The sequence below is a fragment of the Panthera tigris genome, chromosome B4, assembly GCF_018350195.1.
Source record: "Panthera tigris isolate Pti1 chromosome B4, P.tigris_Pti1_mat1.1, whole genome shotgun sequence".
In the NCBI taxonomy this organism is placed as follows: Eukaryota; Metazoa; Chordata; class Mammalia; order Carnivora; family Felidae; genus Panthera; species Panthera tigris.
The window spans coordinates 131,753,438-131,768,817 of record NC_056666.1 but is presented as its reverse complement, the minus strand read 5'-3'; the positions used below and the strand labels follow the sequence as shown (position 1 = coordinate 131,768,817).

Genomic DNA, 15,380 nt, shown 5'->3' with positions numbered 1-15,380 from the left:
CCAGGAGCCGCCTAATGAGCTCCTCACCCGGGGCAGTGAGAGAGGGAGGAAGGGGGCCCAGGGAGAGACACAGGCGCCACCCACCTCACGTGCGCACACACACGTGCACACACGTGGTCGCCTGTGGTCACAGAGACCCTCATACCCACGTGCACGCACACCCGGATGTACAGAAACTCCCCCTTGGAGACCCGCATCCTGTCCCCTCCTCTCGTAAACCTTCTCTTCTCAAATGTCCCGTCACATCGCTGTTCCGGGGCCGTCAGATCTCACCCTCGCCCAGTGTGTCCACTTCATACATATCTACCGAGCGACTCGAACATACCAGGTGTCGCTGCGGGCGCCCTGTGAATGAAGTCCGCCTTGCGGCCAGCTTCCTCGGGGAAGGGGGTGGGACATGAGGGAGAGGAACACACACTGCAGAAGGTGTGCCCGTTAGAAACTCGGGCTCCAAGTTCCCTGCCGCGTGACCTTGGACTGGTCACGGCCCTCTCTGGACCTCATTTTCCTCATCTGCTAAATGGGCTAAAAATGGTTTTGAACTAGGAGCCTCGCAGGATTGGTGAGGGGTGGAAGGGGTTGAGAGAAGCTGGCGCCTAGGATGACCTCGCTGGATGTCCCTCCCCTGCCCCCAAGAGTCTCCCAGGGCAGTGGGAAGCGACCGACGTGGTACCACTGAACTGCTCCTCCCCCCCCCCCCCCCCGTCGCCGATAGCTTTGGTTCTCATCACTCACCCCTACCCCCACCCCTGTCTCCCAACCCCTCCCTCAGGACCTTTGTGGTAGCCCTCAGGGCCCCCTGGGATTTCCCAGCAGGTCAACATATGTGTGGGGAGATGACCCTGTATGTGCGACCTTGAGACGCCAAGAGCCCCCAGGCCCCCTTCGGACTTTGCCCAACCGGAGCTGGCCTGCCCATCTCAGAACGAAGCCATAGTCTGGCCACCCTCCTGGCCACCTTGCTCCACAAATACCCTGGAGCATGGCCTCCCCTGCCCTACCAGGCCTGCCGACAATCAGGCCAGCCCCAGCCTGTCTGGGGAGAGGTTGGCTGGATAGGGCAGGTGACAAAGCCCCAAGGCCCGAGGGTTGAGAATTGGGGGAGTAAGGACCACTCTGACCGTGGAGGAGGAAGAGGTGCCAGGGGCCCTCCCCTCTTCTGCAGATGGCGAAACTGAGGCTCAGACAAGGAAGAGAAGCAAGCGTTCGGATAGAACCAAGGAAAGAGTTGGGCTCAGGACAGACAGAACTCCATGCAGAACCCTGTCCTGCCACTGAATTGCGGTGACACCATGCAAGCCGCTCTGAGCCTTACACGGCGAGTTGAGAGGCTCTGAGTTAGGCATCCGTATGTCAAATACCACACAGGAGGTAGGCAGGTCTCATAAAAGTCCCTGTCCTTCCCTGACGGCTGAAACCCCATGCAGGCCAAGTACTCCCCTCCCCCTCTCCTTCCCCATCCCCCATCCTATTCCTAACTCAGGGTAGCGGAAAGAACACAGTTCAGGGAGTCAAGAGGCCTCTTGAGCAAGTTACCTCGTGTCTCCAAGTCTTGGTCTCTTTACCTCTGTTTTCCTGTAAATGGCCCGCCTCCCTCACAGAGAGATTATAAGGCTCAAGAGAAATCATGGAGAAGAAAAGCTTTGAAAACTATGAATCTGGGCAGATGTCGGGGCTTGTTGTTATAACATAACCTTCCGGCACTAGGCAAGGCGGACAGATGGACGGAGGGCTGGGTCCTCGCGTGGGTCGGCAGACACGCGGTGGGGGTGATGGAGCTTGAGTTCTAAGTCAGCACGAGCTGGGATCCCCTCCCCACTGAAATGCTGCCCGATACTCTCAAACTAAGCAGCTTCTTTTCACACATGTGTCCACCTTGATAGCCACCCCCCCCCCCCACGAGGAACCTTGTCCCTAAAAAGCCAGACTCCCCAGAATGCTGCAATCTGAGTTCTTTTGGGCCTCAGAGGTGTCAGGACCACTCTCCAGCATCTTCAGGCCCAAATACTGGCCCATGAGCCTGATGGGAGGAGGACCCACATCTGTCCAGTCGCTGAAGGACCCCTGTACCCAGCACAGGCACCGGAAGGTGCGGGTGAGTCTTTTCTTAGTGCAGGAGTGGCTGGCGGGGAGCGGGGAGGGGGGACCAACTCACTGGGCACACGGTTGATGGCTTTGAGGGGCCTCAGGACACGCACGGTGCGGATGGCCGACAGGTTGATGTTCTGGAGGTCCAGAGAGTACTCGACCATCCTGCAGAGAAAGGGGGGAGAGTGAGGGATGGAGCAGGAGGGACACTCAGGGCCATGGACTATTCCACGGCCATCTAGCCACCCACGCACACCCACCCGTGCCCACAGCTGCCTGGCAGGGAGACATAAGGAAAGGGCTCAGAATCCTGGCTACGCCCCAGTCAGCTGTGTGGCCTGGACTGTCTCCTCCTAAGTGGAACCGGCTGTCTCTGCCTCCGACTGTCCTGGGGGTGCCGTGGATGCAGTGGAGGGCGGAGTGAATGGAAGAGGAGAGAACTTGGGTCCCCACTGAGGGCCCAGCCCTGTGCCCGGTGCCTCTTGCCCCCGCTTTCCCAGCAGCCTCTAATCTGAAACAAGGAAGGTCAGCAGAGGAGAACCAAGGGGCTGGGAGACCCCCGGCTGACCCCAGGTGGTGACCGGAAACCCTCACTGTGGGCAGAGGCCTAGAGCTTATATCTTGCTTTATATCTCCCCTGGCCCCCAGGCCCCCGGCAAGCCTGGGTCAGATGCCCAGATTTACAGATGAGGAGAGGAGCTGGAGAGAGGTGACGTCACAGGTCCCACGTCACCCAGCATCCGGGCAGAGGCTCAAGCCAGGCTCAGGCCACACCTGCCCCCCCTCCCTCTCTGTTCTCCTGGCCTCTGAGCCCAACTGCGGGCTCACGCCAGGCCAGGTGTCACAGGCCACATCTCCTGGGATGTGACAGGCACGCTGTACTTCGCTTGCAGGGAAAGTTCACGCTCTCCTGGGCATGCTCCCCGCAAGGCACCCAGGCTCCAGCTTCAAGGCTCACTGCGTGCCCCACTCCAGACCTTGGCACCCATCGTCCCTTCTGCCTGGAACGCTACCTCTCACCTCTCTGTCCACCGAAACCTTACTCACGCTTCAGGGTTCCGGGCAGATGCCCCTGGAGTCCTGGAAGTTTTTCCACACCCGAGTCCACGATGAACCAAGCCAGTCTAGGCACTACAGACACAAGTGACTCACAAGACCTGGCCCCAACCCTCAGGAGTACCCACTCGCGCCAGGGAGAGACTCAAAGGCAGCAAGGATGACACCAGGGCCCTGGCCACTGCCTGAGTTCTCTCCTTCAGGACCTCATCAGACGGCCCCGCCCTCCCTCTCTACACTCGACCAGCCCTGAAGCTCCTAAGAGACAGTCGGCCTCCTCCAGGAAGTCTTCCCAGATCTCCACAGAAGGCAGGTCTCCGAGGTCCCCTCTGTGGTCTCCTGGCTTCCACCGGATCCTACCCGCTCAGGTGCTACCTGCCCCCACTTTTCTCCACTGAAAGACAGGCTCCTGGGGCCTACGGCCTCGGCCTGACCCCGGGTGTCCGGCTCACCAGACCCTTCCTCCCCGCCCCCCCTCCCCCCCCATCATCCACCCCGGGGCTCCAGCACTGCGGCCGGCTCCACCTGGAGCTGCCGTCAGCAGGAAATGAAGGCTTTTCCTACACACCGTGCAAACCTGTCCAACTGTTGTGGAGCCGCCGCCCCCTCCCGCTGCTTGAAGAATAATTGAGTGAAAGCTTCTTTGCCTGAAATGCCTCCATCCATCCCCCAGCTTTCTGGGGCACAGGCTCTGGCTCCCGTGCTGGCTCTCTCTCACGCAGAGCCACACACACCTGCACACAACCGTCGGCGCACACACACACACACACACACACACACACCCACTCACTCCTCGGACACCCTGATCCACACACACTCCCGCCAGAGCCCAGTTTTGGAGAGAGGGGCGTGACAAAAAAGTGACAGAGAACTAGAACTGGAGATGACCTGGGGTCCCCAAGGAAGGGAGGAGGAGGGGGAGGAGGGGAGGAGGGGGAGGCGAAGAGGCAGAAGTGGGAGGAGGAGGGGGAGGAGGGGGGAGGAGGAGGAGGGGGAGCAGAGAGGGGTGCCAGGAGCGACAGCCTGGCAGAGAGGGAGCTGCAGGTTGAGGGTGGCCCAGGGGCAGCGGATGAGGAGAGAGGGTGATGTGAGAAGGAGGCCGAGGGAGCGGAGCTACAAGAGGATTCCGTGCGTGGGTGAGCCAACTGTCATTTTCATATTTTGTAGAAAGAGCTCTCCAGGCAGCCAGGGAGACGCGTGTGACGGAGGCACCGTGGGGGCGGCACACACAGCACACAAACACGCGCTCACACTGGCACGGGCGCACACGCACCCTCACACCCCAGGCCTAGGAGAGCCCCCCCCCCCCCCCCCCGCCGCCCAGCTCCAGCCAGCCCGCCCCCGCCCCGTGCCCCACCACCACCAGCCCTCTTCCTTCCGCCCTGGCTCCCTCCATCCTGCCAAGGGGGGCAGCACCAGGCCCTGGGGAGAGCGAGACCCCCAGAGCTCAGTTCACGCTTTGCTGGGGTGTGCTGGGGTGGGGGATCCCAGCCTCTGCCAGATTGAGCCCCCTCGGGATCCTTTGTTTTGGGAGCCCCAGGGCACACCTGCTGAGCTCTGGCAGGTGACAGCCCAGGATTTGTCCCCATCCCCATGAAGTCTCGCAATAAAAATAAATACATGCCTCATAGAGGGGTGGCTAGACAAAGAAAACACATGGTTTTTGAGGGCCTATCGCTTGCCAGGCAGTTCTCGTTCCTCACCTGCGTTAACCCGTTCGAGCCCCCCTTTACTTGGATCCCACCGCACCCTGCCTCACCCTCCCCTGGACCAGGATTCCACACCTTGCCCCGCTGCCCTGGTTCCGTGTCCCCCCAGGCAGAACCTATGCTCCACAGACTGGAACTACTGGCTCTTAATTAAGTGAGGCAGGCCCACCGTGGCCTGCCCCCCGCCCCCCACCCCCGACAGGGGACAGGGGACAGGCGACAGGCCAGGGCGAGGATGGGAAATATCTACAGATACAGATGAATAAACCCCATGGTGAGAAATCAGATTCGCCTCCCCTTTACGTTTCTCTAAAACAAGGAGGGGACTGGCCCCTGGGTTGCGAGCGAGGCACAGGATGTAACTGAGTGTTTCCAAGGCCCACGATTACCCAGAGTCAGAAGCTTTAGGGTCTGAGCACCTCTCCGATGCCAACCCGTTCATGGGAAGCTGATGAGACTCACGCCCATCTCTGAGGTGGACTGAAGCAGCCACTGCCTGGCAGGCTCAGCCCCTCCCCTTCGCCCCTGACGCGACCTGACCCTCCAGGCCTTCAGCGTGGGAACACACCACACCTTCTGCAGCCTACTGCAAAAACTCCCCGGAGACCTCAACTTGCAGCCCTCAGGGTCTCCACTGAAAAGCTCCCATGAGAAATTTCTTAGAGAATTCAGTGTTAGGATCGTAGCTCTGAGCTTCCTGGCAGTCAAGTCGAAAGGGGAAAGGTGACGAGTTACTGAGTCCTTGGCAGCAGGAGAGATCTTGGTACGGTGAATCCTTCCGGGAAATCCAGTTGCCTAAACATTTCTCTGAGATTCTATCTATCTCTTCTATGTATCTACTTGGGGGGTGTAATATTGCACCTGCATCCCCCGTCTGGGAAACAAGACAGGGTATAAATGCATTCAGTGATAAAGAACACATAGTAGGTGCACAGTGAAGACTCTAATAGTTCTCATTCTTCTTTGAGAGAAAGAGGATAGAAAGGGGGACACCGGACAAGGATGGGGAGAGACGTGCAGAGTTGCAAGGGTAGAACTGTGGGTTTAATTCTATGCCCTGGGAACTGTGCTGTCCTGACAGTAACACTGTGCCCCAACTCGGGACAGTCTGCTCACAGCTCCCTGACCCCTGCCCCAGTCCCATCACCATCCCTTTCTCCTGACAGCTTGAGCAGCCTCCTGACTGTTCTGTCTCCAGCTTCTTCCTCCCACACTCCTTCTTCAGTCAGCCAAAACTTCCTAAAACTCAAATCTAGCCGTGTCCCTCCCCAACTTAAACCCTCCATGGCTCCCCACTGCCATCAGAACAAAGTCTAAGCCCCTGACCATGGCCTACAAGGCCCTCCGGTCTGGCCTTCCCCTCCCCCAACCCCTGCTCCTCCTCTGCACATCTGCGGCCTATCAAGCTCCCCAAATACACGCCATTCTTGCCCCCCTTTCCTTTGCTCGGTGCCCCTTCCCCTTGCTCTCAGCCTCCCTTCAAGACCGTCTCCTCCATGGAGCCTCTGCTCAGCCCTTCCCTGCACCAAAGGCTGAATTCACCCCGTCTGCTCTGGCTTACTCCACAGTCTGTTCACATCTCCTGTCTAACATGGGTTCCCCGGAAGCAGATCCTGAGCCAAGAACGCGGGAGGTGATCCCGGGGAGTGTGTCGAGGGAGTGGAAACTGAGAAAAGCCAATGAGGGGCTGTGGGTGAGCCGGCTACTGCTGTGGAGAATGGGGGCACAATCGGGACCCCCTGAGAGACTGTGGAGCGGGCCTCAGAACGGGACCAGAGACAGCAGGGAGGCGGGGGAGGGGCACTGCAGCATTCCCACAGACAGGTTGAATGCTGGCCACGCACCCCCCCTCAGACGCACCCCCGCACCAGCCCCACACAGCACCCAGTAGGCACTCAGGGATCTACTTAGCATGAGCACCACCTGTGACAGAAGAAGCTACCGCCTCCCACCCTGGATGACAGCTGTGGGAGACACCCCCCTCCAAAAAAGAAGGTGAAGAGGGGTCGCTCTATGGGTGAATAACCATTGGGCTGACTTCCTCCGGGCCCCCAAGTAAGACATCACTTACGAGAGTGAGAAATTAATTTCTAATTACACAGTTACTTTATCACGCAGCTTCGGTGCTAAAAGTCTAAAAAAAAAAAAAAAAATCAACAAAAACCCCCACTACCTCCTGCCAGCTCCCAAGCGCCTAATTAGGTAAGTAATTTAGCTTTAAAGCGAACACTTTTGTCCTGACATCACCCCAGGAGGGGAGTAGCTGAACCCAGTTCCGGGGCTGTCCTTGAGGAGAGGGGCTCAGGGATGGCCATGCCAGAGCGGGCTGGGAGAGCCGACATCCGCTCTGCAGGGCACATCCCTACTTATTCCTGCTGAGGCCCCCTCCCTCTCCCACTCCCAGATCCCCTGCCTCCCAAGAGAGGCCCAGAGCCCCGGGCCTGGTCAACCACTGCACAGGATCTCCCCCGCCCCCCCGCCCCGCCCCCAGCCACTGTGATCAGTTCGGGATGGGCATGTGACCCCAGGTGGGCGATGGGCGGCGGGCCAGCCCTTGAGCTGGGACTATAGGGAAGAGGGCTCTCCTTGGCTAAGCCGCCGCCTGGAAACCCTAAGGCGCTAACGGCCGTCTTGCCTCCGTGGTGGCCTCAGAATTCTACCAACACAAAAGGTGGCTGAGTCCAGAGCTGGAGAGAGGCAGGATCCTGACCATATGGTTCGAGCACTCTCTCTATCTGAATCCCAGATCTGCCCTCTGCTTTTTCCGGTTCTGTCAGCCAATACACTCCCTTTGGGGCTTGGGCCCCGTTTGCCCTGGGTTTCTGTCACTGGTAACTCAGCGTCCTGGCTGATTGACAAGGTTTTCCTCAGCATTCACACGTGTCGAGCACTTTGCATACCTTCTCGTGGGGGGGATTCCGGCCCATTATGGCCCATCAGCTGAGGCTCCCAAAGAACCCAGCTCACACAGCCAGAGGGCAGGGGATCCGGAAGCCCTGCCCAGCCTGCCCAGCCTACCCTCCGGCTCACCAGGCATCAGGCCAGCCGCCTTCTGGCTCCCGACACCCTCCTCAGCTGGTCAGGCGGCCGGTGAGCCCAACGCACATGGCAGGACATGGAATAGGGCCAGCATCCCTGCGGGCAGGCTTACCCAGTGGTTAAAGCGCGGAGCCTGGATCCCGTCCCCAGCTCTGCCGCTAGCGTGCGACCCTGGGCAAGTCACTGAACCGACCTCCCAGGGCCGTGAGGAGCAGGAAATGGGTTCCTACGCGGATTCGGTGCTGAGAACAGGGCCTGGCCCACGTAGGAGTCAAAGAAGAGTCAGTCGCCATCATATCACAGCCTCCTGTGCTGCCTCAGCTCGCGCTTGCCCACGAATCGCATGTGCCTACTCAAACCGCACCCCCTGAATCCCACCGCCTGCCTGAGAAAGCCCGGGCAGCACGGGCCTCCGGAAGCTCCGGCAGGACCCCAGCGCCGTCCGCCACGTGGCCCGCATTCCAGGAACACCCGAACATCGCGTGTTCCCGGAGTGCAACATTGCTCTTGCCAGGCGTTTGCCAGTCTTCCTACCCGGTGCACCTTCCCGTGCCTTCCAGATCCCACCCCTGGGCAGAACTGGGCTCGCCCGCCTTGTGTCCCACCGTGCCTCGGTCAGGGCACCTCTGGCTCTGAGGTGTGCTCTGACGTGTCCCTGTTCCTCGGGGCAGGGGCTGGATCGGAGTCCCAGCTGCGTCCCCAGTGTCCAGCCCGGGGCCCGGCTTAGAGGCGGGCTCTCTATACCAGCTTGTCAAACGAATAACTTGAGGGACAAGATCAGAAAAAAAAAAAAAAAAAAGGCTTGGAGCTGACAAGAAGCAACATAAAATGACTGAGACGTAACGTCTTTCCAGGAAATAACCCCTCCCAGAAGATGGTTTCTGTGTGCCGCTGATAAAAATAGGGTGTTTCCTCAATTTTCGCAAGGGACCCACGGGGGCTTTCTTAAAATGTAATTTAGGATGTAGCTAATGGGAAGGAAACTGAGATGCTGGAAATGGCAGCTCATCTGTCAGGAGGCAGCTCTGTGATGATTCAGGCTTGTACTAGTGGGTAACTCGACGGCCAGCCTACGCCACAACCCCACCACCTAGCACACAGTAGGTGTTCGGCGGAGGCAGGGAGGGAGGAGATACCGGAAAGAGGGAATTGAGGAGCGATAACATTAGCCCCGACCTTGACCAGCACTTTCTGATTTATGGGTCACCGTCACCCATAAATCCTCACACACATCCTATGGAACCAGAAGGGCAGGGGTTATTAAGCCCATTTGACTGTTAAAGAAACCGATGCTCTGACACCAACTCGGGCCGAGTTCAGAACAAAGGCAAGATCTGGGGCCACAAAGTCAGAGGAAAGGCTGCAGAGACACCCCAGGAGGGTGGGATTCAGGGCAACTCTGGGGACTGCAGCAGCAGGAGACCCCAGGTCTTCGGTTGACAAGGCTCCACTCAGGTGACAACACTCCAGTGACTTTATCTCTGGGTGGAGGTGTCAGATAAACACAGGATTCTCAGTTGATTTGAACTTCAGATAAACAATAACATCACGTTTAAGTATAGGTCCCAAATATGCCTCATGACGTCTGCTTCATGAAATTTAGCACAACTACACCGGTCTGGGCACCGTGACAGGTGGACACGGCTGCTGGGAAGAGACACTGGGCTCTACCAGAGTTTGGGAGGTACATGTCCCTCTCAGAGGACTCACCCGGTGGCCCTCTGAGGGCTGGTGACGTCGTCCAGGTCCCCAGGGGCGGACCAACTGGAATATTCTGGCCTCTGAAAAGGTAAAGCCCCTCATGCGGTGAGTCAGCATGGGTTCTGGGGCCGGCCGTAGGTGAGCACATAGGTGAGCTACATAGCATGTAGCATCTGGCCCATGTAAGCTGTGTGACGTGGGACAGGCTGCTGATCTCTCTGAACCTCCACGCCCATATCTGCAACAGGGGGCTCACCACCACCACCATGCCCCTAACCACCATCATCAATTCCTCGGGACTGTGAGGATGTAAGAGAGCACAGCACCGTCAGTAAATATTCGTTCTGGAAAATTAGTGACCAGTGCCGATTTCTGCTCCTACCCTTCTCCCTTCTCTGCTCTCCTCTGCTCTTACGGTAACAGGCCCCGCATTTTGCACATCTAACCTCTCCAACCTCAGGCCACACGCCACGGAAGACCCTGCACTCGCATTCACGCCAGGGGTACGCCCAGACCTAGGTCTGGCCAATCAGAGCACTGGCCAATCGGGCCACAGTGATTGGTTCAGGGATGAGCACATGACCCACGCCAGCCAATCCAAGCCAAGGAAGCTACGTTCCGCACTCGTTGGGGAGTGGCTGTGAAAGGGCAGGGGTCTTTCCAGTGACTCCCAAGAGAGTAGGCTGTGAGCCCTGGGCTGACCTCTGCCACCCGCAACCCGGGAGGAAGGCTGCCGGGATATATGTCGGCACAGAATAACGAGCAGAGCTGTAGGATGGGAGGACACACTGTCTAGTGACATCTTCCAGGATTCTGGATCAAATGGGCCCTGAAGCCAGAGACCCCTGGGCTTTGAGTAAAGGAAATGATAAACTCCCTTAAACCAGGATCGGCAGGTTCCTGCCCCATATAACTGACAGAACCCTTCCTGATTCATGACTGACTGGCGTCTGGCTTGTCAGCCTGTAGCCAGAGAATCTCTCTACCCCTCACCCCTCATAGCATGTAGCATCCTGTTTCCATGGAAACAAACCTGCGTGGTTATCATGGCTCTCATCCACTCTACTCCACAAGCAAATAAGAAAACCATCCACCCCGAGGTTCCCACTGGAATCTTCTCAGATCCACGCCCACCCGACGCCAGTTCAGCTTCACAAAAGTGGCCCCGGATACCCTCGCCCCCAGCTCCACGGTGCCTGGGCACGACAGATTCCAAACAAACATGTCATGGAGACTCCCCCTCCACGCTGGCCCAGAGCCAAGCTCTGGGGACTCCGCGATGATGAGTCAGCCTCAGCCTTGCCCTCAGAGCACCCAGTGCTGGGAGCAGACAGACCTGTAGAGCCCAGGATAAATCAGGATGTAAAGATGTGCCCTGGCCCTGCCGACACATGGAGTGCTTCCCTGACTCACAGATGATGCACACAGAGTCATGGAGGAGGGAGGCCAGCTCCAAAGGCTTCTGGAAACAGCCACAATGATGACATTCTGACAGCCATAACCACAGCCCGATCTGCTAGCGGGGACAGGCCTCTGCACAGCCTGCATGGGTTGGTATTTGACTTTAGAGCCAAGAGCAAACAAAGAAACTCGGGCCCTAGTGGAGGAATGTGGTACGCTCTGAAAGTTGCCCACATAATGTGCTTTCTCTCTTCTTCCAATCCTGCCCGGCCCCAGGGAACAATTCTTGGTTGCCTGAGCCAAATTCGGCGATGTTTTCTATTTTCCTAGCTTCCCCCGCAGCGAAGGATGGCCACGAGACCCAGTTCTGATCAAGTATGCCGGCACGGGGGAAAGATCTAGGGAAGAAAATGTTATCTTCCTGATCCAAGTGGACAGGCGTGGCCAACATAGCCTTGTCTCCCTTCATCCTTCCCTCCTTCAGCGCAGACACGAGGTTCACAGCCTCAGCAGCTGCCTTGCGCCCATGAAAGAAAGGCCCGGAAAATCATGGACGTCAGCCCCCACGTCACAGAGCCGCCATCAGCACCCACCGACCTCAGAACTTCGTGTCACGTTGGAAAAAACACCCCAGGACTTGCTCAAGCCACGGCTGGTCGACTTTTCTGCTACGTGCAGTCAAATGCATCCCGGCAAGCCACGCGGAACCAGGACTCAATCTCAGCCCGTGGAGCCAAGCTCCCTGGGTTCACCTCCTGGCTCTTCCCCTTACCAGCTTGCGACCTTGAGGAGGTCACTCCCTGTTACCGTGCCTCATCTGCAAAATGGAACTGACCACAGCCTGCCGCTCAGAGAGCTAGTGTACAGAGTAAGCCAGATCATGCACAGCCTGGGCCCCCAGTGAGTACTCAGCAAACAGCAGATGCTTTTATTTTTTCTCACACCCCTGGATGAAGTCTAGAAGGATTCCATTCCCTTTGCTTTCTACAGAACCACCGACAGGCACTTTGGACAAAAGGAACTCTCAGCAAGCAACTGCAGAGGGGACGCGCCTGCCTGCTCTTTTTAGAAAGCTCTAGTCCGGGGTTGAGGAACAATTCTTATTGACGTTTTGTTTCCCAAGAGCCCGTAAAAGTCAGGGTGGGGAAGCTGTTCCCCGTGCTGCGCTCACTCACTCAAGAGAAGAGGCTCCCAGGCTATGATAGACTCCGAGCCAGCCTCTCCTCACTCCCTGACTGAGGTGCTGAATGACTGACATTATTGCTATTTGTGTTGGTATTTTTACTGATGACAGAAATTCTGAGGGGGAGTCCTCATGGTCTTGTTCATGAAGTATGTCTACTTGTCATGAGAATTATTTCAGATCCTGGCCCTCTCGTGCTTCTTCCCCTTCCTATGGCTCCCAGAACTGGGAACCGTCCTCACCCCCTGGAGGGCGTCCAATCAAGGGCATCTTGAGGGTCACATAACGAGAGCACCTGCCTCAGGGCCACCTGGGCATTTAGCTAAAATGCAAATTCCTAGGCCCCCCATATTCCTGGGTCTGGATCCCCAGGGTGAGGCCCAGGAATCTGAATTTTTTAAATGTTTATATATTTTAGAGAGAGAAAGACAGAGCATGAGCGGGGGAGGGGCAGAGAGAGAGGGAGGCACAGAATCCGAAGCGGGCTTCAGGCTCTGAGCTGTCAGCACAGAACCCGACACGGGGCTCGAACTCATGGACCGCGAGATCATGACCGGAGCTGAAGCTGGAGGCTTAAGCGACTGAGCCACCCAGGCGTCCCGCAGGAATCTGCATTTTACCATGTACTCCCAGAGATCCTGTTGCCCCTTGAATTTTGAGGAACACCGAGAAGGGGCGCGAGGCTGTGCACATGTCTGAGGAGTGGGGAGGTCGCCCCTTCCTGGTGCGTTCCTCCTCATCCCTTAGCGGCTCCATTTTCCACACCGAGGCTCTCTCTGGGAGAGAGGCCGTCATAGTTAGAAGCTTTCGAGGGCTTTCAGGCTCCAGGCGGCTCCTGTTCCCTGCACTCATGCAAGGCGGGGCCCACATCAGCCACCCAGCCATGCCCTTGGCAAGGCTCTGGCTCAGCCTCAGAGAGGTCGCTGTGGCCCAGTCCTCTGGCCCTGCTTCACCTAAGAGAATCATCATCAGAATTCTCGGGGAAGCCTTTAACAGAAGTGCTCAGGCCCTTCCCCGCAGCTGGCAGTGGCCATTCATGTCAGGGGAGGAGGTAAAATTACCAGCATAAGACACCAAGGGAGATAGACAATCTCTCAAGTTCAACAAAACGCCATTGAATATTTCATGACCTCCTAATGGACAGAAGCAGAAGAGCGTAGTTTAAATAAGACCGTGAGGAGGGTTAAACTTTATCCAATGATTACTGCAGGTTTCTCACACTGAAAGAGTCTCCAGCGAGGTGCCACAGGACCCGCTGCCCAGGGCTGACCTAGCACAGGAAGTAAATATAAGGAGCAACCGAATCAGGACTCCAAGAGATCATTGCAAGATAAAAGTAATAGCAATAAATGCAAAGTTTGGTACTTGGGTTAAAAAAAGGTCAACTGTGGGGTGCCCGGGTGGTTCAGTTGGTTGAGCGTCCGACTCTTGACTTCGGCTCAGGTCATGATCTCGCAGTGGGGGTAATGAGCCCTGCATCCGGCTCTACACCAATGGTGCAGAGCCTGCTTGGGGTTCTCTCTCTTTCTCTGTGCCCCTCCCCTGCTCTTGTGCACGCGCACGCGTGCTCTCTCTCTCAAAATAAATAAATAAATAAACAAACTTAAAAAACAAAAACAAAAACCTGTTTTTAGTTCCCGGGTGAGAGAGACCTGGCTCGGAAAGTGAACACAACCAGGGGGTGGCAGGGAGCACAGCCGCTCAACGGGTCACCACGTGGCACTGGGACAAGGGCAGCCCATTCTCTCCACCCCATGAGTCATCACTGGGAGGTTGGGGACCTGCTCCCCCACCCCCACCCCCGGGCACCACAACAGCCTGATGTCATGCCAGCAGGTGAAGCTGCCTCATCTGTTCTTTGACAAATGGTGGCAGGTGTTGGGCACATTTCACATGAAGGAAAGTGAGACTCGAGGGGGAAAGGAGCTGCCTTCCAAATTCTGCAGGACTGTCATGTCTGTCATGACAGAGATGCCCCTGCCCGCAGGCTCTGGGACCCCTGTGCGATCGGGCCCCTGCCCCCCTCTCTGCCCTCATCTTCCAGCACTCACCTCCTCCCCAGGAGCCCTAGGCTCCAACATCCCCCCTCACGCCCCTTCTCCAACAGCCCGAGGCCCTCTGCATGCTGTTCCCTCTACCCAAGATACCCTTCCCCCGTCCTCTGCCTGTTCAGCTCTTACTCACTGCCCAGCCCTCTCTTCTTCAGGAAGGCATACGCTGATCCCTACATAAATCAGGTCCCTGGTCCATGACCCCATGGTTCTCTACACTTCTTTGCAGCAGCATCGATCCCAATTTAGGATTTATATTGCATTCTTGGGTTTATATCTGTTTTCTAAACCATGAGATCACAATGGCATATCTCGTTCATCTCGTGGCCCCCACTGCCCAGCACAAGGCCTGGCATATAGTAGGTGCTCAATAAATGCTAATTTCTGTAAAGGAATAAGTGAATGAATGTTCTCATCAGATGGGAGCTACAGGAAGACAAACTGAGTTCAGTGAAAGAAAGAATTTTCTAGCACATCAGGCGTGCTAGATCGCTATCTGGGATCGGCTGCCATGTAAGTTCCCCACGGCGGCAGCATGCAAGCAGAGGCTGATTGGATATGGAGATGAAGGCTCTGACCTCTAAGGAACCTTCCAGCGTGGAGATTCTGTCTCCTCCACAGCTTGAAAAAGGAGGCAGTAATTTGGGGAAGGGGAGGAGCAGGAAGGAAGAAAACGTCTTTGGGATGTCAGGCTTGTTACTTGGGAAACAGAACATTTATAGCCCCAGGCTGGGCTGGGGCTGGGGCTGGGGGGCTGGGCTCTGGAGCCTCAGGTCGTGGCTTCCCATCCTGCCCTCTGCACCCACACCATCCCTAGGCACAAAGGACAAGGAGGACCTCGAGAATAAGACAGGTCTGAGTCACCTGAATGTGTTCATGACCCTAGCAAAGAAGTCTCCCATTGAACCTGCCCCCGAGCCAGGACCAGCCACATAATTTGTGGGTCCCAGTGCTAAATGTAAATGCAGGGCCTCATTCGGAACTTGTTGAGAATTTCAGAACGGTGAGAACAGAGCATGAAACCAGGCACGGGGCCCTATGGGACTGCACATGCGCACCACTCTCCCTTGCCCCCAGGAGGGGGCTGGCCTGTGAACCTCACCCAAGGACCACGAGAAGATACCAAACAGACCTTGGCGCTCCTCACTGTGC

General features: G+C 57.0%; 1 protein-coding gene across 1 annotated transcript in view; it reads right to left on the bottom strand.

Annotated features, from left to right (window-relative positions):
- Positions 1-15,380, bottom strand: part of CACNA1I (calcium voltage-gated channel subunit alpha1 I) — a 136,920-nt gene that overhangs the window by 64,251 nt on the left and 57,289 nt on the right. Inside the window, 1 exon segment of the mRNA XM_042993317.1 lies at positions 2,156-2,253. Coding sequence (XP_042849251.1) covers positions 2,156-2,253 — 98 coding nt within the window.